Source organism: Rhinoraja longicauda, chromosome 7 (assembly GCF_053455715.1).
Source record: "Rhinoraja longicauda isolate Sanriku21f chromosome 7, sRhiLon1.1, whole genome shotgun sequence".
NCBI lineage: Eukaryota > Metazoa > Chordata > Chondrichthyes > Rajiformes > Arhynchobatidae > Rhinoraja > Rhinoraja longicauda.
In genome coordinates, this window is record NC_135959.1 from 52018181 (window position 1) to 52045036 (window position 26856).

Here is a 26856-nt window from a genome sequence, read left to right on the forward strand (position 1 = left end):
TGGGGATGGCCACATGCTTTCATGGAGTCATAGACATACAGCGTGGAAACAGGCCCTTCGGTTCAAATTGCCTGCACCAAAATGCCCCATCTACACTAGTCCCACTTGCTTGCACTTGGTCCATATCCTTCTAACTCTATCCTATCCATGTGCCTGTCTAAATGTTTCTTAAATGTCGTGATACAACCTGCCTCAACTATCTCATCCAGCAGCTTATTCTATATACCTACCACCCTTTGTGTAAAAAAGTTTCCCCTTAGGTTCCACACCTTAAATCTATGCCCACTGGTTTTTGATTCCCCTTCTCTGGGTAAAAGACTCAAAGATATTTACATATTTACACTGTCTATTCCTCTCATGATCTTACACACCTCCTCAAGATCACCTCTCCTCCTCAAGAAGCAAAGTCCAAGCCTGCTCAATCTCTGCCTACAGCTCAGGCCCTCGAGTCCTGGCAACATCCTTGTACATCTTTTAAGAGGTCCATCACAAAATGGTGGCATGGAACGAAATGGTTAAGGCCATTAAGCCTTTCTTGCCCAATTAGCATCAGACCACACAAAGTAAAATGCAGGGTGAGTCCAGAACCCTGGTGTAAATAAAAAGTAAAACCAAACAATCCTGTTATCAAGCAGCATTCATTAGTTACATTATTTTCTATTCTTTTGTACTTGTCGAACTTTATTTCTTTATTAATTGTCCCTTTCTCTCATCTTAGTTTCCTTTTACGAGTTTGCTCAGCTTCTGCGAATTTCACACTTCAATGAAGACACAGCATTTCTTGATTCCCCTCGTTAAATATTAACAAAAGTGGCGGTGGATCTTGGAGACAAGGTACCAGATTTCAAGCAGGATCATTAAACTTGGCAAAACCCTCGTGCACCGCGTGAATGAAACGCAAGCTGCATCAAAATCCAATTTTTTTGGCTTGCAGTCAAAAGCTTGAAGGCTGCACAGTAGAACACATTTATCAGTTCTGAAGACAAAGCTGACGCTGCGAGGACTCAGCATGGATAACTGGCCACGAGAGAATCGAGATTTTAGTTAAAGATCCCGCTGAAGTTAAATATGTCCACAGCCTAATTGAATTTATTTTAGTGACTGAAATCCTGCGTCTCACATGTTAGTTTATCGTAATCCTCTTTCCTGTAAAGTTTTATGGATTACATTGCTCACACTTTTACTGCATCACAATAAATTAGGAAAAAAACCGATATCCTGTGATCTTAGTGACACCGTTGCCATGGCTTGCAAATATCCCAACAGGGTTGATTGGCAGCATGAAGACAGCATCCGGATAAATGCAAGATTATAAGACAACTGTTAGATTCTCAATAGATTTCAGAAACTGCCCACATCCTGGAACTAGACATACAATGCTGGAGTAACTCAGCGGGTCAGTCAGCAACTCTGGAGAAAAGGAATAGGTGGTGTTTCGGGTCGGAACACTTCTTCAAACCGAAAGAAGGGTTCCGACCCGAAACGTCACCTCTTCCTTTTCTCCAGAGATGCTGCCTGACCCGCTGAGTTACTCCAGTATTTTGTGTCTATCGTCTGTATAAACCAGCTTCTGCAGTTCCTTCCTAAACATCCCCTGGAACTGATCATTTAAAATATTTCAAATTCAGTTCAATGTTAAACCAAATTTTAATTTCATAGTGATCAGATAAATAATTTAGCCAAACATCTTAATTGTCAGAGGTGTTAAATAATCTATACATTATATCTTCCTGGCCTTTATTCTCTCCGGCTCCCTCTTTCTCTGCATTTCTCTATTTTAAAAAAAGAATCATATACATTTTTCCCTCTAATTGAATAATTAATTTGATATTGTATTACTTACAATGAAATGGGATACACTTCCTTTCACTTCATCTGGCTATTACTAGTGCCACTGTCTGTGTTGGTCATAGTCATACAGCAGGGAAACAAACCCTTGGGCCCAACTTGCCCATGCCGACCAAACTGCTCAATTTACAATAGTCCAATTACCAGCATTTGGGCCACATCCCTCTAAACCTTTCCCATCCATGTGCCTGTCCAAATGTCTTTTAAATGGTGTTATAGTACGTGCCTCAACTACCTCCTATGGCAGCTCTTTTCATACAACTCACCACCCTCTGCTCCTCAGATTCCCATTAAATCATTCCCCTCTCACCTTGAACCTATGTCCTCTGGTTCTTGATGTTCCTCAGGTCACACCACCTTATTTCAGATTTGACCATACCTGACTGAAGACCAGTATGAGATTTTGAAGATTAAATGTTGACATATTTATCACCATTGGGCCTATTTATTTGTAGCTGGGACGAGCAAATTCAGCTTTGGAAATCCATGTTTAGTTTTTAGTTTAGTTTAGAGATACAGCACAGAAAGAGGCCCTTTGGCCCACTGAATCCACGCTGACCAGCGATCCCTGCACACTAATAATATCCTACACACGAGGGACGATTTACAATTTTACCAAGGCAATCGGCCTCCAAACCTGTACCTGTTTGGAGTGTAGGAGGAAACCGGAGCACCCGGAGGAAATTCAGGCAAGCTACGGGGAGAACATACGAACTCCATACAGACACTGCCCATAGTCATAATCGAGTTTCTGGCGCTGTAAGGCAGCAACACTACTGCTGCACCAGTGTGCTGTCCTAAAAGTTAAAAAGTTGAAAAACCCAACCATGTTGAAAAGTTTAAACTGTGATGGCATTGATCTGTATGATCTGATCGGCAAAGAGGTGTGCTAGCAACACACCATGTTTACACAGAGTACCCAGATATTCCCTGGTATGGAATCACAGTATATTTAAAGAAATTAGGTAGCTGGATATGTCGTTAATGGAGATTTTCATTCTATTTCAGGTAATAAAGCAACAATGGAGGATTCATTTTTTGCTTGGCATGCCATATTCAGCAGATTTTGTATAAATTACTGGGTTGAATTCATTTAAAATAAATGCTGTATAATAAATTTAAATCACATAGGCAGAGAATTTGGGTATCTATGTTAAACAGGATGTTACAGCCAGCACGAGAAAGGAATGAAACCCAGGAACACAGTGTATGTTAATAATGTGCATCCCCTAGAAAATTCAATGGAGCTGCAGTTGAAATGCTCCTGTCATAGTTCAGTGATTTTGATTTCTCAGTCCTAGCCCTGGGTGACTATTGAACCTCCCAATATGTGCAAAATAAGCTTTGCCAGAAAGCAGCTGGCCCTCTTCATGGGACATCCCACCTCAAGGAAAAGTGACAAGTGATTTACATACTATGGAAAGTGAGTCTGTATCTTAATGAGAAACGGGGTCTGTGGCCCTTTCACTCACCCTTGTCGTCACAGAGAGCTGAGTTTCATCAAGGGCAAGTGAGGTTAACAAGACAAAAGTCGTAGAAAATCTAAATAATGTGCACATTGGTAAAAGATTTATCGAATTTTGCAGACTGAGGTGCTTCAGCATTTTGTGTGTTTTAAAATGATGTGCGGGTTTGGCATGAATTCACGTTACAGATATGTGGTCAAATGTACAGATTTGTACACGTTACAGATGTACAGTTGGTCAATTTGCCTCTGTAAAATTTCCCCCAGCATGCAGGGAATTGACGAGAAAGTGGGATAACATAGAACTAGTGTGAATGGGAGTGATGGTCAGAGTGGACTCGGCGGGCCGAAGGGCCTGTTTCCATGCTGTATCTCTAAACTAAACTAATGTTCGCATTCATGTGGCACCTTTTGTGATATCAGAATGTTCCAAAGGATTTTCCCACCAATGAGGTACTTTTTAAGTGTGGTGATTATTGGGAAATTGGAAACACAGCAACCAACATATGCACAACAAGCTTCCACGTGAAAAGCAATGTGGAAATACTGATCTGTACATGTAATTTTGATTGAGAGATACATTTTGAGCAGGCATAAATGTTTGATCTTCTTTTCAAATAGTGCCGTGGAATCTTTTCCAAACTGATAGTGTCAGGAACAGCATTTAATTTTTCCTCATTGTTCCACCATTCGAGATAAATTACATTCAGAATGAGAATCAGAAGGCAAAAAATTTGTGGGTAAATTAAATAATGTGCATAGCCATAAACAATCGTGGTCACAACAATAGCATACAGTTATAGCACTTGGGTTACTACTGTGATTGAGTCTGCTAAATGCTGATGGCACATCCTTTATGCTTGTTCTTGTTTAGCAGTAAATTATTTAATATTTCGATTTGTTGCTCGGTACTTACCCAGTGGATCATAGATTGAATTGAAACTGTTGCCTTCAAGAAGCGATGAGATATCAGGTAAAAAAGCCGGGTCTCGCTTTTCTATTTCATGAATATCTTGCTGTTCTGCCCATTTGACCTAAATAAAAGAACAGATTCCTAATGTTAGAATACAGTGGAAACATATTATGGTGTAGACACAAAATGCTGGAGTAACTCAGCGGGTCAGGCAGCATCTCTGGAGAGAAGGAATGGGTGACGTTTCAGGTCAAGAAGGGTCTCAACCCGAAACCTCACCCATTCCTCTCTCCAGAGATGCTGCCTGACCCGCTGAGTTACTCCAGCATTTTGTGTCTACCTTCGATTTAAACCAACATCTGCAGGGTTTTTTTTCTACACATATTATGGTGTTATTATTCTATTGCAGGCCTTGCTAATTGTTAATTTAGTTTAGTTTAGAGATGTAGTATGGAAACAGGTCCTTCGGCCCACCACGTCCAAACCGACCATTGATCAACTAGTTCTATGTTATCCCACTTTCGCAACCACTTGCTATTCTCCAGGGCCAATTGACCTACAATTTGGGTGTGGGAGGAAACCAAAGGAAACATGGTCACAGGGAGAACATGCAAACTCTACACATGCAGCACCCAAGGTCAGGATTGAACCTGGGTCTCTTCCAGCTGCACCACTGTGTCCCCTAGCATGCAATTTAAATGTACACCAAGAAAACGTCCATCGTTTCTTTTTAATTGTATTTCCCTTTCTTAAAAAAGGGACAAAATATTGTCAGGAATTTATAAGCTGTATACTTTCAAGTCATTTGTGATCTTTAATAATTCATTGCACACCTGTCCACCTATCAAAGTGTTTTGTTTTATGAAGTGAGGCGTCTTTGATGACAGCCAATCTTCTGCCATCTCATGGAGCCCTCTAGTGATGTTAAGAGGGATCTATGTTAAACAATAGCTGGTGGAACAATTAATATCCTTGGCAGCGCCTGAGAACTATTTCACAGCACCAGCTCAGCAAATGGTATCATCCGATATGTTTTCTTTAAATTAATAGAACTCCTTTTAAAGTAAAACAAAAGTTCCTGCTGCATTTTGCAACTTTCTTTTAAATCTCAAGACAATTTCCAAAAACTGGCATCTACCTCCCTCTTCCTCGAACAATATTATTCTGTCTGATGTGGTGCTGAGCACAGAACAGCTTGCTCAGCATCCACCCAGCAGTGTTATTAAAACCCACATAATGAAGCAATGATCTGATGGAATGTGATATTTTGGGTTTGATTTTATAATGTTTTCTGGATCCCAAAACTAATTTAGAGTATATGTTATTTTTGGAAGTTCTTGGAGGATCTGAGGGTAAGATATGGTTACAGAAAGCAGGAGATCAGATCCCTCAGGGGGCTTTGGAGTGGAGGAGGTTAAACTTAAAGTGGGGAAATGGGGGAGACTGCAGTCAAAGTAGATCTGTAATTCTGGCAAAAGAGATGGGAGATCCTGAGAGGGACTTTGAGAGGTTTTTAAAAAGTTTTCAGAGATACAGCGCAGTAACAGGCCCTTCGGCCCATCATGTCAGGGCTGACCAGTGATGACCATACACTAGCCTTATCCTGCACACTAGAGACAATTTACAGTTTTTCTTACCAAAGCCAATTAGCCTACAAACCTGCACGTCTTTGGATTGTGGGAAAAAACTGGAGCACCCAGGGAAAACCCACGCAGTCTCGAGGAGAATGTACAAACTCTATACAGATAGCACCCGTAGACAGGATCAAACCGGGGTCTCTGGCGCTGCAAGACAGCAACTCTATGGCTGCACCACCTCCCCACCCAGAGGGTCTGGATGTGAATGCAGTAGGGGATGCAGTAGTGTTGCAGTTTATCAAGGGTGGCCTGGAAGCCTAGCTGTCTGGCCTGGATCTGTCAGCACAGTGACACACCTGGTAGAGACACTACATCACAGTACCAGAGACCCAGGTTCGACCCTGACCTGGGCTGCTGTGTGTGTGGAGTTGCACGCTCTCCTTGTGACTGGGTGGGTTTCCTCCGGGTACTCCGGTTTCCTCCCAAAAGCGTGTGGTTCTGTCGATTAATGGTTACTGGTTAATAGACATTTAATGGATGAAGGAGTTAAAGTTTAATCAAAAGGAACTGCATATGCTGGTTTATACCAGAGATAGACATAAAATGCTGGAATAACTCAACGGGTCATATATTTAGTACCTAGGAAGGTAAGCCATTGGTTGCCATTTTCAGGGAGCTATCAACATTCCTGAGATCCCTACCATTTACTGCATATGTCCAGTTAGTCTTTGATGCCTCAGAATGCATTACCTCACAATTGAATGGATTATTTTGTGGCAGATTTGCTGCTTTGCAGCGCCTTGGACCTGGGTTCGATCCTGACTAGGGGTGTTGTCTATGCAGAACTTGTCCATTCTCCCCGTGACCTGCATGGGTTTTCTCCGAGTGCTCTGGTTTCCTTCCACATTAAAAGATGTGCAGGATTGTAGGTTAATTGGCTTCTGAAAATTTGTAAATTGTCGTCAGTGTGTAGTGCTGATGTATGGGGTGATTGCTGGTCAGCACGGACTCAGTGGGCTGAAAGGCCTGTTTCAACACTGTATCTTTGAAGTCAAAGCTGCCTGTAATGTTACTAAGTTCACCAATTTCCCTTAGTAATAATGAAAGTTGCAAAAGTGAGCAGGTTAAGGAAAAGGCAGGAAAATGGGGTTGAGAGGGAAAGATAGATGATTGAACGGTTGAGTAGACTCGATGGGCTGAATGGCCTAATTCTACTCCTACAACTTATGAAGTTAAGGCGGAGAAATTACTCTTTCCACTTAAAGCGACAGACACATGGAAATCCTAAAGTTGCTGCCATATTATATCGGTACCAAGGGCAAATTCTATAGGTTTTACAGTTCTTGTGACAGTAAAATCCAAATTTTGGATGTGCACAGATCTTGTCAGAGATGGTCTTTAGATAATACTTTAAAGGAGAGATTGAGAGGCAGAAATGTTTTAAGCGTTGACAGCTGAAGGTAAGGATACCATCATGGAACAATTAACATAAAGCTGCTGAACAGGACAGGATTCGTGGTGCATGGATATCTCATGGATATTGTGCTTAGACAGTCAAGTCAAGTCAAGTCGATTTTATTTGTATAGCACATTTAAAAACAACCCACATTGACCAAAGTGCTGTACATCAGTTCAGGTACTAAGAAAGAACATACAATGGCACACAAACATAACAGCACATACATAAACAGTTCACAGCGCCCCCTCGGAGGGCCTCAAACGCTAGGGAGTAGAAATAGGTTTTGAGCCTGGACTTAAAGGAGTCGATGGAGGGGGCAGTTCTGATGGGGAGAGGGATGCTGTTCCACAGTCTAGGAGCTGCAACCGCAAAAGCGCGGTCACCCCTGAGCTTAAGCCTAGACCACGGGATAGTCAGTAACCCCAAATTCGGCCGACCTGAGGGACCTGGAGATAGAGTGGTGGGTTAGAAGATTTTTGATATGGGGGGGGGGGGGGCAAGCCCGTTTAGGGCTTTGTATGTGAATAGGAGGAGCTTGAAGTTGATTCTGTACCATACAGGGAGCCAGTGGAGAGAGGCCAGAATCGGGGTGATGTGGTCCCTTTTACGGGTACCCATCAGGAGTCTCGCTGCGGCGATTTGGACCAATTGCAGGCGGGACAGGGATGATTGGCTGATCCCAGTGTATAGGGAGTTGCAGTAGTCTAGGCGGGAGGAAATGAATGCGTGGATGATTTTTTCAATGTCGTCAAATTGGAGGAATGGTTTGATTTTAGCTATGGAACGAAGCTGGAAGAAGCTGGCTTTTACCACAGCGTTGACTTGCTTGTGAAACTTTAATGCAGAGTCAAATATCACGCCAAGGTTTTTGACATGCGGTTTGACTAGGGAGGATAGGCTTCCAAGGCTGCCTGTTATCGTTTTGATGGAGTCAGGGGGGCCGAATAGGATGACCTCAGACTTGCTCTCGTTTAGTTAAAGGAAGTTCTGTGCCATCCAACATTTTATGCCCTCAAGGCTGTGCATGAGGCTGATTAAATTTGACTGGTTGTTGGGTTTCAGAAGGAGATAAAGCTGTGTGTCATCCGCATAGCAGTGCAAAGAAATGTCGTGCCTTTGAATGATTTGGCCGAGAGGGAGCATGTACAGAGAGATGGGTAGTGATTAGCGGGGATGAGGTCAAGGAGGGATTTGAAAACAAATAATATTATTAAATGTTGTTGCTTGAGAGGGAGAAATTGATGCCCAACTGGGAACATGAATCCCATCCTATCAATCATTATTCAAAATAGTGTTGGAATATTTTCTTTAAATATTCTGATAAACGAGCATCATAGGCAAGAAACAAGGAAATGCAGAAGCTGGTTTCCAATAAAAAAGGACACAAAGTGCTGGAGTAACTCAGCGGGTCTGGCAGCATCTCTGGAGAACATGGATAGGTGGCATTTCGGGTCGGGGCCCTACTTTAAATTCAAGTCTGAAGAAGGGTCCCAACCCAAAACGTCATCTATCCATGTTCTCCAGAGATGCAGCCTGACCCAGTGAGTTACTTCAGCACTTTGTGTCCTTTTAAGCATCATAGGCTGATGGACATTTTTCTCTTTGCTCAATGACACAAAATCTGTTCTGTCCAAGCAGAGAGAAAATACTGATCACAAAAACTAACATAGGATGAAAAATCATTTGAAAGAGAGTAAGCTGTGCGAATTAACTACATTAGAACAAATTGGATTATTTGATAATCAAGATATTGGGTCAGCATTGAACATGGTTGACGTTTTAATGTGTCATAACTTGTGCTTTCCTCTTAAGGTTTCAATAAGTATTTAACTCATCTTCACATTAATTGTTTAACCATTTGGACATTCTGTTCACATCTTGGATAGGATAGGAGTTAAATTGACATTTTTTTTTACAGTGATTGGAAACAGCCCAAATATAACTAAATGTACTTAAGCATTTATTTCTCTGTAGGTTTCATAAAGGGTGCTTGGTGGTGTATAATAGTTTATTGACCAGTGCATCCAAACAGCAGTCTGACTTAGACATGGATTTTTAATTATAACAAAGGCAAATGGTGTGGTCGGATTTGGTTTGGGATTTGAAGTATTTGGATTAATAACTGACTTGAGTAGAGTAGCTGACCTATTTACACGATGAGACTTCCCATTAGGTTTACTGGCCGACTGAACGTGAATCAGAGAGCAGGTAGATTAATTAGTTCAGTCATTTCGCTGGATCTGCCTAGTGTACGCCCCATGCCATAATTGATTTTTGTCTCAGGTACACATAACTGCAACGAGAGTGCTGATGTTACTTAAGTTTGCTGAATAGGAATGGATAACTTAAATAAAGTTGTTTAGTTGTGAATGGGGAGGAGGGGTGTGGTGGGAATCCTAAAACACACAATTAAAGGTGCTTAAGATAGAACATATAAAAAAGAACATAGAACAGTACATACAGCACAGGAATGGGCCCTTCGGCCCACAATGTTTATGCCAAACATGATGCCTAGCTGAACTGATCTTACCTGCCCACGCGTGATTCATATCCCTCTATTCCCTGCATTTTCATGTGCCTATCCAAAAGCCTTTTAAACACCACTATCATATCTAACTCCATCACTGCCCCTGGCAGTGTGTTTCAGGACCCAGTCACCCTCTGTGTAAAAAAAATATGCTCCCGCACATCTCCATTAAATATTCCCCCTCTCACCTTATAACTATGCCCTCTAGTGTTGGGCATTCCCACCCTGGCAAAAAGTTCTGACTGTCAACCCTATCTATGCCTCTCATCATCTTATATCTTTTTATCTAGTTTCCCCTCAATCTCCGATGTTCCAGAGAAAACAATCCAAGTCTATCCAACATCTCCCTGTAGTTGAAACCCAATAATCCAGACAGCATCTGGTAAACATTCCCTGCACTCCCTCTAAATCTTCCACATCTTTCCTGTAATGGGGTGACCAGAACTGCACTCAAATTCCAAATGCGGTTTAACCAAAGTCCTCTAGAGCTGCATCATTACTTCCTGACTCTTGTACTGAATGCCCCTGGCAATGAAGGCAAGCTTGCCATATTTCCCTCATTATTACCCTATCTACTTGTGTTGCTATCTTTAGTGAGCTATGAACTTGGACTCCAAGAATCTTCTGTGCATTAATGTTGTTAAGTGTCTTGCCATTAACTGTATATTCTCTCCTTACATTCAACCTCCTAAAGTGGAACACCTCGCAGTTGCTTGGGTTAAACTCCATCTGCCATTTCCCCGTCCATGTCTGAATTTTGAATTTTGAGCAAATTAGATAAATGGCTTTGACATATTCCATCAGTTCCAGCTTCAGGCAATGCAAACGGTATTGTAGGAGACGAGTGCAAAGTTGCGGTTTTGACATTAGAGCAACTGAACTTGACGCTGCCTCAGAAAGGCAGCTAGCATCATCAAGGACCAACACCATCCTGCCCAAGCTCCCATTTCACTCCTGTCATCAGGAAGGAGGTAAAGGAGCCTGGAAATTGAAACGTCCAGGTTCAGGAATAGCTTCTTCTCAACAACCATCAAGCTATTTAACAATACGAACTGCAACTAAACTACAAACTACCAACTGTCTTGGTTGTACCAGGAACTTCAGGCTTTGTCTTTATCTTTGCACGATATTGTTGTCTTTTTATTTAATTTATTGAACTTCTTGTTGTGTATTATGCTATGTATTGAGTACTATGTTTACATACCTGTGGAGCTGCTGCAAGTAAGAGGACACTGCAAGTAAGTGGGCGGCACGGTAGCGCAGCGGTAGGGTTGCTGCTTTACAGCGAATGCAGCGCCGGAGACTCAGGTTCGATCCTGACTACGGGTGCTGCACTGTAAGGAGTTTGTACGTTCTCCCCGTGACCTGCGTGGGTTTTCTCCGAGATCTTCGGTTTCCTCCCACACTCCAAAGACGTACAGGTATGTAGGTTAATTGGCTGGGTAAATGTAAAAATTGTCCCTAGTGGGTGTAGGATAGTGTTAATGTATGGGGATCACTGGGCGGCACGGACTTGGAGGGCCGAAAAGGCCTGTTTCCGGCTGTATATATATGATATGATGATATGATGATATGACAATAAAACACTCTTGACTCTTGACTATTGTACGAATACTCAAGATTCTAGACTCTCTGTAGTTCAGCTTCATGTGAAATAACTTCTACCTCTGCAACATGAATTATAGCCCCATCTAAGTGTATCCACTGGTCCTTGATGGCCAATAGCAGAATTTATTTATGTAATTCAGCAAGTTAAACCTTTTACCAAGATACAAGATAGCAAACTAAGCATGGTTTGGCAAGAACTCCATCCAAGACCGCAAGGAATTGCAGAAAATTGTGGACGCAGCACAGAACATCACACAAACCAACCTCCCTCTCATTGACTCCATCTACATTCTGCAAAGCCACGAGCATAATCGAGGACAAGTTTCACCCCGGACACTCCCTTTTCTTCCCTCTCCCATCAGGCAAGAGGTACAGAAGCGTGAAAAAGCACACCTCCAGATTCAGGGACAGTTTCTCCTCAGCTGTTATCAGGCAAATGACCATCCTATCACCAACTAGAGTGCTGTCCTAAACTACCATCTACCTCATTGGAGATCACCCCCCCCCCCCACCCCCCCCACCCCCCACCCCCACCCCCCCCACCCCCCCCGGACTATCTTTAATTGGACTTTACTGGATTTATCTTGCAGGAAACATTATTTCCTTTATTCTGTATCTGTACGCTGTAGATGGCTTGATTGTAATAATGTATAGCCATTCTGCGGACTGGATGGCATGCACCAAAAACTTTTCACACTGTACGTGAAAATAAACTAAATTAAACTACAGCTCTTGTCAACTACACTATTTGCCTGATTTGAAGTGAGGATCTGAGCTTGAGGAAACGATTTTGCACTTGCTGCCCTGTGAAGGGCACCCTGATGCAGTAAAGATTCAAACATTTACCATAGTCCGTTAACATTTAAGGAATCCAGAAGCTTGCAATGGAGAGACTTTGTTCAATGAGAAAGTAGAATAACTGGTATGATTTTCATCCCCCCATGGGCATGTGTATTTATCTTTTGTATGCACATAGTCTGATGAACTAGAAACTGATGACAGCACTTTATTTGGTGCCAAAATAAATGCCAGCAAAACACAAACTGCAATAATCACAATCCCTGCCATTCATTATTGTTTTATTATGGGTAATAATTATAAAACAACTGAATATTAACTCAAGCAGACTTTAAAGTGCTCACGTGCCACTTGAATGGCTGTCATCCTAAGGCCTTTCTATTTTTTTTTTCTGTTACTGAATAAACAGCCATTAATAACTTAAGTATGCATATCCGATATTTTTTTCACACGATTATCCTGAGGCAAATGTACCTGGAGTCAAAGCCGACTGACATCACCTGCGTTTTTCTGATGTGCATAAATACAAAAAAATGCACAGGAAGGGTTCACCCTAACTCGATTCTGTGCCTGGAAACAGAAATGAATCCATGGCCCACTTATCACTCGTTACAGCCGAAATGTTCATCATATCTGCCTGCATTAGTAAACAAATCATGTATTTTAGTAGGAGAAGGCTGTCACAATTTTCAGGAACTAATTAAAGCACACAGGCACATCTTTCAAATGGGCTCCTTTCAGAAATGATCTAAGCATTGTTTCCCACTCCTGGACCACTGGGAGTTTTCTAGGAGAATGGCAGATGAGCCGGGTTATCAATCACTCCGAGTTCTATTAATTTTATCACAATTTTTGATGGCTCCTGACATTAAGTGACATGGGTCTGGCTGTAACCACTTCGAGGTGACATCAACCTGTGAGCTTATTCAAATGCTAAGCAGATTTTGACCTTAATAACGAGTCCAACAAAATCTTTTGTTTTCGCCTCGATGGTGGAAAAACACCGGAATGGCTACTTTTATGTTTCGCTGCTTAACCTCTCTGCTGTGTGCACATCCTCATTGCCGCAGCAACCGTTTGTAAGATTTCAATAAATGCGCTTCTGAAGGATGATCCAAAATAGTGCTGACACCATCTTTCAGCGAGATGAAGAAAAGAGAATGTGTGATGATGAAGACATTTCAAGGACACCCACGCTATGTAATAGCTATCTCTCTGGGTCAGTCAATGCTGCAGATTGCTTAATTACTGCCGACTCATGCAGGTAGCTGTGATGAACACATGGAAAGCCATTAGGAGGTCTAACGTATTGTTTAATTACTAAAAGCCAAGATTAAACATTTAAAACTGAAGTCTGTGGAAAACATTTTTGCTTGAAAATTTTTACAAAGCTTGCTAAAATGCACAATCATTTTTCAGAATAATATACATTTTGACACAAGAATAATTGGCCTTATTCCTATATTTTGTAATTTATGGTCCTCAACCATCAAAGTCCAGAATAACTGGACTCTAAATATATTAACATTAATAACATTGCTATATTACATTTAAGAAACGGGTCTCCACACAGCTTTTAATTTTCCTCCTAACAATATGATTTAAAATGTTAATCAAAATATATAACAGGACGTGCTGGGGTCAGGATTATTTTATCATTTTCACCACCATTTTTATCATATTGACAATTTTAAAAAAAGTATACAGTTAATGTTATGTTCAGGTCCCAAATTGATTTATATAGCAAACAGATATATATTTATATGATGCAACTGATCGATATGATCGTTGATATGCATATATCCCTTTAATTGACGATAGAATTTCCACAATGGCAAAACTTTATGTAAAATCTTGTTATGTCCTGCAGCAGATATTAATCTACATTATTTTCCAATGTTTGTGAATGATGATATTTTGTCATCAATTGAGAAAAATAAATCATCATTCCCACATTTTGTTTACATGTGATGCCCAGAACAATTTTGGGCTAATATATTTTGACACAAAATAATCTTTTAATTATTGATTGACCATGTTTTGTTCATAACCAAACTAAAGTCAGAGGGCAAGGCCAGTAGAACAAAGCACCAAAGAGATGAAACAGAGGAGAGAAAGTGAGGTAAGAGATAAACTTTTGATTCAGTGATATCAAACTTGGGGTTTAATGTATTTTGACACAAGGCCACAATTCAGTGTAGAATTTGATTTCAGTGGATCCCAGCCAGAATAACTGGACTCTAAAAGATGATGGAAGCCTCAGTGACTGATGTAGTTAGACTCCCTCTTGTTGGAGATTGTCATTGTTTGACAATTACGTGGAACTAGTTATCAGCCCAAGATTGAATGTTATCCAGATCAAGCACAAACTGATTTATTTTCACAGGAATTGAACATCCCCACTTATAAACATATGATGGCACCAATGAAATATTGAAGGGGGTCAGATCCAGGACATTGCCATGAAGAACACCATAATGTTTCAATTGCCTTCTATTGTCACACACATGTGCGAAGTGTAAACGCACAGTGAAATTATTTTCTTACAAACAGTCCAGTAGTGTATTCCCATAGCTAAGCACGTCCCCGATTAGCAAATTGTACAGAAAAGTTCTACTGATGTCGCATGCAAGAGGCGCCATGTTTTGGCGCCATTTTCAGTGTCCAGTCCATGCTCTAGGTATTATGAGCGTTGCCCATTCCAGGCAAGCCCCAGGCTACTGAGAGCCCCCAGCTGTCATCTTCCCTTGGACATGAGGGTCGACCTGCAAACCGACATCTCTCTCCTCGCCTGTCCACCTTTGTTCCCCGGGGTAGCCTCCTGCAGCCAACCTCGAGGGCTCGGTAGGCCAGACCCTGGTTCACTCTCCTCTCCTACCAGCCTCGCTCCTCGCATACATCATCATCGCCGGCTATATCATCCTGGTCTCTGGTCTTCGGGGGACGAGCATGGGTCAGGTCGGCTTGGAGAACTCCCCCTCCCAGGTCGTGGTCTTGCGTTCGGCCGCAGGGAACAGACTCGGCAGCTAACCTGCGGCACTCTGGGAGCTTAATTTGACTCGTACAGCTCCTCAGAAGCCATGATCCTGAAGCTGGGTAGTGTTGGTGAGGTCTAAGATGATGATCTTCCATAACCACAAACATTTCCCTTTGTACAAGCTGTGATTCCAATCAGTCCAGGTCTCCTTGATGAATAGCAGGGTTAGATACTCTCACATTGCCACTGGAATTTATCGCGTGCGGCTGTACTTTGGCCAAGGATGCGATGTGTTTTGGAGGCATAATCCTCAAAGTGAGCATTGTTAGGCATATTATTGCAAAATAGGGAATGCTTTATAACACTGCTGACTACACCTTCCATCATCTTGCTGAAGATTGAGAGTGAATTATTGGATGGTAATTAGTCAGAATTAATTTGGCCTGTTTATTTTTGTGGACAGGCTATGTAGAATGATAGAGTCATACAGCATAGAAATAGCACCTTTGGCCCAACTTGCCCATTCCAACCAAGATCCCCATCCACACGTATTTGGCCCATATCCCTCTTAACCATTCCTATCCATGAACCTATCTATTTATTCACAAAATGCTGGAGTAACTCAGCAGGTCAGGCAGCATCTCGGGAGAGAAGGAATGGGTGACGTTTCGGGTCGAGACCCTTCTTCAGAATCTATCATGAACCTATCTATATCTTTATTATTGTTGAATGTTGACAAGTAGATGCCAGTATTGTAACTGTATTGGGACTGCTTAGGTAGAATTGTGAAATTCTTTCACACTGCAGCTGATGTTGTCTGGTCTCAAACCCTTTGTTGCATCTGATGTTCTTGTTTAAGTTGTTTCCCCACACCATGAAAATCAAAGTGAATAGACTGTAAACTAACTTCAGATGATGTTGGGAACCTGAAATAGAAGTTGAGAATTATCATCCACTGGGCAATTCAGCCTTTCTATACTTTTTCTTCGATGAGTCATCCCATGTCGTGATAATAAACGTTGAGTGAGGATATGGCCACACTTGAGTTTGTAGATTACGGTGACGTACGCATCTGCTATCATTGGCTCATAGATCCCCCATCAATGAAACATGGACCAGATATTTATAGGTGACTGAAAATAATTTCATATGGATGAGACAGCGCTCTCTCCCTTGGATGCCACTCTGATCCCTTTAACTGGCTGACAGACATTTTCAATGGCATTTTCAAGAAACCTATTGTCTTTTTGAACAAGTTCAAGGGTGTTAGAGGTTATGGGGAGAAGGCAGGAGAATGGGGTTCGGAGAGATAGATCAGCCATGATTGAATGGCGGAGCAGACTTGATGGGCTTAATGGCCTAATTTTGCTCCTATCACTTATGATCTTATAATCTTATGAAGTTGCCAAGGTCATCTAACAAATCTATAAAGTATGAACTGTGAAATTAATCTGTTTTAAAATTCTATTTTATAGCCAAAAAAAAGAATTATCAGATTTCTAAGCCACTGTTTTCATTGAACACTGGCTTCAAAACAAAGAAGTGTCCTAGAACATTCTTCACTTCTTGCAACATTTTATGATCAGCCTGAGGGCATTATTGAAGTGCTTAGACTGGTGTTTTCTTGCATCTCGATAGATTCTATGAGTCAGTGGAAATGCCAGTGGAAACAATTGTTAGACAGTTCAAAAGCAATGATAATTTTTCATCCTCTGTCACAGGAGAATTTGATTTTAGTTCACTGTGACAAAGCATACCATTGTCTACATAACATATGATGTTGGTTTCCACTGAGGCTGGATCAAAATGACAGCAGTCAATTGAAGAAACTTGCCTATTGATTGCATATGGACCATTGTTATCCATGCTGCCTTGTCTCTGAATACTTTCATTTTTGGAATTTTATCCTGAGCAAGACTTCATTTTTTATATCCCTGGGGTCCTAAATATTTACAGCATTTTGCATTTAAATTTTAGTTTTACCAAGTACACAAAATATTTAGTAACTTTATTTCCAGTTATTTCCAGTTTTCTGAATGATCAAATATCACAAAGAACTATGTTGAATTCAGGATGAAGATGGACACAAAGTGCTGGAGTAACTCAATGGGTCAGGCAACATCTCTGGAGAAAAATGATGGGTGATGTTTCGGGTCAGAAACCTTCTTCAGACTGCTGTCTGAAGAAGGGTTCCGACCTGAAATGTCACCCATCCTTTTCCTTTAGAGATGCTGCCTGGCATGCTGAGTTACTCCAGCACTTTGTGTCTATCTTTGGTATAAAGCAGCATTTGCTGTCCCTTCCTGCATATATGTTGAATTCATATTTACTCACCTCCAATCTCAGCAATATCTTATCATCTACCAAGATGTAGTCCCAGTTCTTGCTCCATGCTTAAATACCTCCTGCTCACCCCACTTCCAAAGCACCATCAGCCGTTTCACGGTATTGGTTCCCGTATCATGTTACTGCATCCTATTGCTGGTTTGTTTGGCTAAAAGGGAGGCGTGTACTCAACTGGAATATGAACAATTCCCATTACCATTAATCCTCAGTTATTGCTGCAAGGACATCGGATTCGGGGGGCAACATAATTAGATAGGGTGGTTAAGAAGGTATATGTTTTGCTTGCCTTCATGGCTGGGGGCATTGAATGTAATAGTCAGGAAGTCATGATGCAGCTCTCCAGGACTTTGGTGAGGCCGCATTTGGAGCATTGCGTGTAGTTCTGGCTACCCCATTACAGAAAGATGTGGAGATTTTGGAGAGGGTGCAGAGGAGTTTTACCAGAATGCTGCCTGGATTGAAGGATTTCAGCTATGGGGAGAGTTGTGTAGACTTGAATTGTTTTCTGTGGAACATCAGAGGTTGAGGGGAGACTTGATTGAAGTATATAAAATTCTGAGAGGCATTGATAGGGTAGACAGTCAGAACCTTTTCCTCCAAGGTGGAAATATTCAGCATTAGAGGGCATAGCTATAAGGTGGGAAGGGAAAAGTTTAATGGAAATGTGCGGGCGAGTTTTATACACCAAGAGTGGTGGGGGCCTGGAATGGTTTGCCGGGGTGCTGGTGGAGACAGAAACAATAGAGACGGTTAAGAGGCTTTTGGATAGGATTATGGAAATGCAGGGAATAGAGGATCATTTGCAGGCAGGTGAGATCAGCTTAACTTGGTATCATACTTTGGCACAAACATTGTGGGCCGAAGGGCCGGTTTTTGTGCTGAACTGATCTATGTTCTGGAACTCAGATCTCTCTCTCTCCAGCATTCTCTTTTGAGTAATCCAGTCCACATTTGGCACCACAGCATCACCTTGCTTCAACATAATTTCCAATAAAAGACCATACAGCCTCTAACCATTCCCTTTTACACCCAAATGAAACATATCTGATCTCTTTGCCCTGGTTTAACACCTGATCAAAAAGTTGGTAACTCCAAGAGTGCAGTCCTCCCTCGGTATTGCACAAGACTGGAGGGGCATCAACCTTGATTTTATGATCAAATTTGTGGAGTATGGGCTAATGATCTGAATCCATCTTTCTGACATGAAAACAAACTTGCTTCACTGAGGCACAAGACAAAACCACATGAAGAAGGGTCCCGATCTGAAACATCGCCCATCCATTCCCTCCACAGATGCTGCCTGACCCGCTGAGTTCCTCCGGCACTTTGTATTTTGACCTATATCAATGCTCGATTTTAATATCACCGATGTCAGCTGTATCCATTAGCCAATTAGTTGAAATGTTGGTAGTTTGGTCAAAGTGGAGTTCAGCTTTCATAGTTTTGATTGATACCCTTTTATGATTTTTGCTATCTTTATTGTGTGAATATATATATTTTTGTTAACAGATCATAGCAATTCCAAAATAGGGTAGTATTTACAAACTTTCAACATTCTACTCCATGTTGGCCAACTCTCAGAAGATTGAGCATTTACATGTAAATCTGAAATGCAAGTTGTCCAATTACTTCATTTATACTTATAGTAGTCAGACAATATTTCTTTAGTTTGTACCATACATTATTTAAAATCCCCATTATCACTTAAAACACTATATACATCACATAATAATGAAGTCTCAATTAAGGAAGTATTTCTGGTATTTTGCTCTTTTAAGCACAAATTTATTAGATGGAACATAGCACTATCTTCTCAGCCAAAAGGCATCATTCAAGTTAAGTGCAATCTATTGTGAGTGACAAACATGAATTGCACCTTATTTTCAAGCTCAATCTGTCAGCATCCACTACAAAAATCTAAGGTGCGAACATTTCTAGCTCCATGCAATCCATGTAGAATGTCTCAAATATTTGTTATCAAAAATGCATCTGAGTGTACAAACTAAATTCGACATCTGTTATTCATTGAAAATCAGTAACTCTCATCTTTCTGTTCAGGTTTAATGCTGGGGCTGTCAAACGGTATTTCAATGGCTCAATAATGATTTGTTGTACCATTTTTATACATTTCTATCTTTCATATATATATATATATATATATATACATATATAAACCAGGAACACTGAGCAAATCAGGCAGCATTCAGGGAAAGAGAAACAGGTAATGGGTTCAGATCCGGGATTCATCAGCTTATTTGGGAAAGAGAGAAAAATAATGTTATTCTTAAGTTTTAGAGAAGGGATGAGGGTGCGACAGTGGCTGCAGAGTAGTAGTCTTGCTGGCGAAAGCATTTTCTCGGGATGAATCATGGCATTGTTTGGGAACAGCTCCATCCAAGACTGCAAGAAAATGCAGGGAATTGGACGCAGCCCAGACCATCATACAAACCAACCTCCCACGTTGCAAAGATGTGCAGATTTCCAGGTTAAATGGCCTTTGTATTAACAAAAATGCCCCTAATGTGGGGGGAGTGAACAAGAAGCTGGGATAACATGGAAACATGGAACTAATGTGAACGTGTGATCGATGGTCGGCATGGACCCCATGGGCCGAAGGACCTGTTTCCATGCTGTACCTCTAAACTGAACTCTAACCTAATTATTTTTGATGGGGTGAATCCATGCAGATAAGTTGTGGAGATTATCCAGTCAATAGGATAAGAGGGATAGTGAATTCTAGTGGAGCTATAAACATTTACAGCATCAGCTGCCCAGTGAAATCAAACAATTAGAAAGGAGCTTTGGAGCTGCAAAGAGGGGAGAAAACAAACATTTTTGGTTACTTCTTCAAAAAATCCAATCAGATAGTTCCCAGGCTTTGTCTTGTTGCCCTTCTTAAATAGAGGTACAACATTAGCCACCCTCCAGTCCTCCGACACCTCTCCCTTGTCTAATGATGATCCATATATCTCAGCCAGGGCCCCTGAAATCTGTTATCTATCTTCCCACAGTGTTCTCGGATATACCTGATCAGACCCAGGAGATTTATCTACCTTCATACATCTTTGGACGCTCAGCACCTCCTCAACTGTATGAATGAATGAATTAATTCATGTTTATTGGCCAAGTATGCATATACAAGGAATGTGCCTTGGTGCTCCGCTCACAAATGACAACACAAACATATAGTTAACAATTAAGAATAAAGCATAAACACATCAAAACAATAAGGATACACCATTACGGTCTAAACATGTGGGTGAAAATAAACCAAAGCAAAAAAGAGACTACAGTGGTTATTGAGTAGAACTATCACTAATACAGTGATACTGAGTAGAACTATCACTAATTCAGGATACGGTAAAACAGTGTCCTGAAGTCATCCCCATTAACTGAACCAAGTTCCCCAGTATTTATGTCTTTCTTCATGGTAAATATTCGTTGAGGACCTTCCCATCTCCAGAGGCTCCGCACTATGATGGAGTGTGTAAGGCAGCAACTCTTACAGTGACTGTTCCTGAAACTCCTCCAAGCATACACTTGATCCAAGCTGCCTATATCTCTCCCATACCTCCTTCTTTTTCCTGACCACAGCCTTAATTTCTCTAGTCATCCAAGCTTCCTTATTCCCACCTGCTTAGATAGCTTACAGCCCAATGGTACGAACATTGAATTCTCCAATTTTAGGTAAACCTTCTCCCCCCCCCCCCTTTTCCCTCCTCTCTTTCCTGTCCCCCTCTCTACCATGCTGTGCACCTATTTGCTCCACTATCCCCCCCCCCCTTTCCCCCTCAATGTTCCCTTCCACCTACATCCCTCCCCCTTCACATTTCTTCTCCCTCTGACACCCTTTTCTCTCCTTGCCTCTTTTTTTGTTCCCTTTTGCATTCCTTTGGTCTCCTTCTCATCTCTTTGTTCACTCATCTGGCAATCAAAGTCCCAATCACCTGTATCCATTTAACACTTCCAGACTTTGTCCTGCCCCCACATCATTTCCAGCTTTCTCTCCTCTGCTACAATCAGTCTGAAGAAAGGTCTCAACCCAACACATGTCTTCCAGAGAAGCTGCTTGATCTGCTGAGTTACTCCAGCACTTTGTTTTCTATGCAAGGTTCTAGCAAATGCAGTTCATTTTGTCTCCATACTCAAAGCTCAGTATCTTGCACATGAAGGAGTAAAAATGAATCCGGCACCAGAGTTCTCTTTACAAACCAAATATTTGTTTTCCATAAAAAAGTGGATGTACATTGCCTCAGACATGTGATAAAGCTATCATGGAAAATAAATGCTGAAGATGCAGGAGGTAATATATTGGCATGGATAAATTATTGATTGTAAAGTGACTAAAATGAAACAGAGGGTAGGCATAAATAGGTCATTTTCTGCTTGGCATAAAGTAATGAATGGCAAGCCAAAGGGGTGGGTAATGGTGACTCACTGTTCTGTGATTTATATCAATGAGATAGAGGAATGTGTAAGAATGGTTGATACATTTGCTGATGATGCAAACATAGGTAGGAAAGTAAATAGCGAAGGTAACATAAATAAGCATAAAAGTGATGTAGTTGAGTTAAGTGAGTGGCAATGTTGAATATCATGTTGGAAAGTGAGAAATTGTCCATTTTGGCAGGAGAAGTAAAACATTATCTCAATGGTTCGTGATTGCTAAACTCTAAGATGCAGAGGGATCAGGTTATCCTAGAGTATTACACAATGCTTTTACGTAAGTATAGCACAATTAGGAAAGCTGACAGAATGGGAGGGTTTTAAGAGGCTTTTATATGCTTGTACAAGCAGGGAATGGAAGGATATGGATCATGTGCAGGCAGAAGGGATTCATTTAATTTGGCATCATGGTCAATAAAGATATCATGGGGCACAAAGATATCATGGGCCAAAGGCCTGTTCCTGTACTCTACTGTTCTATGTTCCTTTCTGCTATCATTTACTGCTGGGGAAACTGAATACGAAAAGGAGGTTTTGCTTCAGTTATCTAGAACATTGACGTCCACATACGGAGTACTCTATATATTATTGTTTACATTTAAGGAAGGATAAGTTGGAAACAGTTCAAAGAAGATTTGAGCAAAACACAAAATGCTGGGGGTACTCAGTGGACCAGACAGCATCTGTGATGGGAATGGATTACGTTAAGATTAATGAAGGGTTGCAACCCAGAACATCGCTTGTTCGTTCCCTCCACAGATGCTCCATGGCCCATTGGGTTTCTCCGGCACTTTGTGTTGTGTTTCAAGATTCCAGCATCTCCAGTCACCTTATGTCTCTCAAAGAAGATTTGCATTGGTTGGTTTGTATCTGTATCTCGGTACACGTGTCAAAAATAAACTAAACTAAACTAACGGCTATCAGCTATTACATCCTTTCATGAAATATGCCCAGACATAAAATATAAATGAAGATATATAAAACTTTTTATTTCGAAAGATTGAATGGGAGGACACAAATATAAAAAATAGTACTTTTGTACTGGAAAACACTCATAAATATGTTTGTGAAATATTGAGGTAGAATTTCCATGCTCGCAAATTGTCATCAGAACATTAGTTTAGTTTAGCTTAGTTTAGTTTAAGATACAGGATGGAACCAGGCCCTTTGGCCCACCAAATCCATGCCACCCATCGATCACCCATACACTCTAGTTCTAAGTTATCACACTTTCTCATGCATTCCCTACACACTAGGAGCAATTTACAGTGGCCAATCAACCTACAAATCTGCACGCCTTTGGGAAGGTAGCTGGAAATTGCTGATAAGCAGCAGCTTATCTTATTTTTCTTGGGGTGCCACTTATCTTTTGCTGGAGTTACAGCAGGAAATTGGAAGAACCATAATGAAAATCTTTTCCCTTGTCTCCAAGAATTTAGATATATACATAAAGAATGAAAATGTGAAAACAATTTTGAACAAGACTAAAAGAAACTGACTCAGTATGTCAAGTAGTTAAAAAATAAATTACATTATAATACCTTAATATAAAATAGTATTTATAATGGTCACTTCTCTGAACGCATAGTAAATTCAGAGCATATGGAATTCACTCAACAGTGTCTGCTGATAATAGACTGATTTATTCCAAATATCAAGCACCAAAGTCTCATCTTCACACTTTAAGCTGTTAATGAAGGAACAGCTCTTGGATACTTGCAATACGTTGGGTGTAGTATTCTAATTACATTTTAGTACAATACTGATGTTCAACATTATAATTGTGTGCACCCTTCACCTGCTTATGCATACAATATATAGTCTTTCAAAACTGACAATAAAAAGTAAGAAATATCCAATTATGTAATACAAATGTACGGTGCTGGAAAACTAGGCGATGGTTATGGGGAGAAAGCAGGAGAAAGGGGTTGAAACGGAAAAATTGATCAGCCATAATTGAATGGTGGAGTAAACTCAAAAGGACATAAAATGCTGGAGGAACTCAGCAGGTCAGGCAGCACCTAGAGAGAACATGGATATGTGACATTTCGGGACGAGGCCCTCTTCAGACTGTAGGCTTGATGGGCTGAATGGCCTAATTCTGCTCTTCTGTCTGGTCAGACATTGTGGAAGAATTGATGGTGCTTGTTTGCATGATCTGTTTTTGTTTCAGATTTTCAGCACCTGTGGTGTTTTGCTTTGGTCATGAAAATATTTAGTTATTAATATCTCCGGTTACTGAAATTGCCACGTTTTTGTTCTCAAAATGAATAAAAGGACATGGGGCCAGAATGGGCTGACAACTAGCAATGTTACACAGCCAACTGCAGCCGTTACATTAAGACAGTCTGTATTCATGCAATGCACTGTCATTGAGTCATACCAAAACCTAGTGTACTAAGAAGGAAAAGGCCTTAGAGAAAAAGTCATGCTGAGAAAAAGAGAGAGAGGAGAGAAAGAAAGGTCTTTTGGTCAAACTCATCCATGCCAACCAAGATACCCATCTCAGCTGATTCAATATGTCCTCATTCAATCCCTGTCCCTCTAAAACTTTCCTATCCAGGTACCTATCCGAATGTTATTTTAAATGTTGCCTCAACTATTCATCTGTTAGTTTGTTCCATACACATATATCGTCTCTGTGAAGAAGTTGTCCTCTGCCTTCAATTATGAAGATAAATTTGGTTGCCATTCATCTCTTCTTTCTTTTCCTGCATTTTTACACACTGAAGAGGAGCAATAGTATCTGTTTAAATTTTCTGCTAATAATTTTTATATTTTATTTATATTAATGCCAATATGTTTTTAAATGCCTCTGATCATAAGAATTTAAGGACATAAGACACAGGAGTCGAATTAGGCCATTCAGCCCATCAGGTCTGCTTCATGTTGATGATGGCTGAACTATTTTTCCCTTTTAACCCCATTCTCCTGCCTTTTCACCATAACCTGTGATGCCTTTCATGTCCTTATTAATCCTTACTTATCAGCCTCCATTTAAAAAATACCTAATGTCTTGGCCTCCACACCTATCTGCGCCAATGAATTGCACAGATTCACCACCATCGGGCTAAAGAGATTCTTCCTCATCTCCATTCTAAAGATACATCATTTTATTCTGAGGCTGTGCCCTCTGGTCCTAGACTACCACTATTGGAAACATTCTCTCCACATCCACAGCCACTGCCACCTCAGGGCAGCATGGTAGCACAGCGGTAGAGTTGCTGCCTTACAGCTGTTTCAGTGCCAGAGACCTGGGTTCGATCCCGACTATGGGTGCTGTCTGTACAGAGTTTCTACATTCTCCCCATGACTGCATGGATTTTCTTTGAGACCTTCAGTTTCCTCCCACACGCCAAAGACGTACAGGTTTATAGGTTAGTTGGCTTTCTATAAATGTAAATTGTCCCAAGTGTGTGTAGGGTATTGTTATTGTGTGGTGATCGCTGGTCAGCGTGGACTCGGTGGGCTGAAGGGCCTGTTTCCACACTGTATCTCTAATACTAACCAAAAATGAATAAAAAGAGGACATATTCTTTGTCACCACAACCTCTCAAAGGCCATCAGGACGGATCTGGAGGAATGCAGCTTCTTGAAGCCTGGGTGCAGTTTCCTGCCTAATTTTGCTCATGGGAAAGCAGTGAAATAAAAGTATTTCAAGACTATTTAGTCCCTCCTGTCTGTTCCATCATTCCAGCACATCATCACTGACCTACCTTCCCCAGCACCACTTTCTTGCACCAACCACCCTATTCCTTGATTCCCTCAATGTCCAGACTGCGGCCCTGCAATTAGTCAGTCATGCAGCTGCAGAGTGCTGCAGGAAAAGTACATAGGTGATATCCAGCACATTGTTTTTCCGTTCACCTAGGTTCAGGTACCAAGAATATTGCAGAAAATATTTTAAATAAATATTGTACAGATAAAAAATACATTATTATGTAATTTTAAATAACAATCTAATGCAATGGAAATGAAAAACAATGAAACTAAAGGAAGAGTCCCTCATGCCTTGCAAATAAAGCTAGACAGGGTGTGTGGCATATTTTTACTCTTCTTCAATCATCAAAATTGTTAATCAAAATTAACACTCTTATTTCATGAACTTTAATTGCAAGCAGAGGTGTTAACACCACCACAAAAGATAAACTTGTAAAAAGAAAACAAAAGATAGCTTATATAGTAAATCACTGAATATTTTGCATTATAAAGTAGTAGGGAAAGCACATTTAACAATGTGTTCAGCAACAGATATGGCGTTTACATGCCAGCTACTAATTTGCTTTGTAGCGAGTTAGCAGCTGTACTGAATTACTTGAAACTGTCTTTCTCTAGAAAAGTTGCCAACTGAGACTTTATTACCAGCTAAAGGATGTCAGTTTTAAATTATATTTTTAATTGCCTTCATGGTAAAATAACTCAGTCTCCAATTTACAGTAATAGGTGTTCAAACAAACTAAGAAGAGGGTTTAATGAATTTATAAGGTCCATTTGCAAAATAATAACATTGTGATTTAAAAGTGTAAATATTCCCAGGATCAAAAGGGAGGCCCGTTATTAAAAAGGAAAGTATTTTATTTATGGTTCCCAAAATGATTCACAGACAATTGGATAGTTCTGAAATGTGGCATGTGGACAAAATCGCAGCAAAATAGTTTATAGCAGCGAAATCAGATTTTGTTTGTGTCGAAATCAAATTTGTTTATATTTTTAATAGTTTGGTTATAGAATAAGCTTTGGCTGTGACAAAGGTCAACATCTTGGCCTGTGCTTGAGATCATACTGACTTACTTGTCAATGGTGGATGGGACAATACTCTAACAATTGTATATGGAAGGTGACAAAGTGCTGGAGTAACTCAGTGCATCAGGCAACATCTCTGGCGAGCATTG

The 26856-nt window shown here is 40.8% G+C and overlaps 1 protein-coding gene across 1 annotated transcript in view; it reads right to left on the reverse strand.

Moving 5' to 3' along the window:
- Positions 1 to 26856, reverse strand: part of LOC144595281 (PC3-like endoprotease variant B) — a 560764-nt gene that overhangs the window by 390208 nt on the left and 143700 nt on the right. Inside the window, exon 3 of the mRNA XM_078402585.1 lies at positions 4230 to 4347. Coding sequence (XP_078258711.1) covers positions 4230 to 4347 — 118 coding nt within the window. The remainder of the gene's footprint in view (positions 1 to 4229; positions 4348 to 26856) is intronic.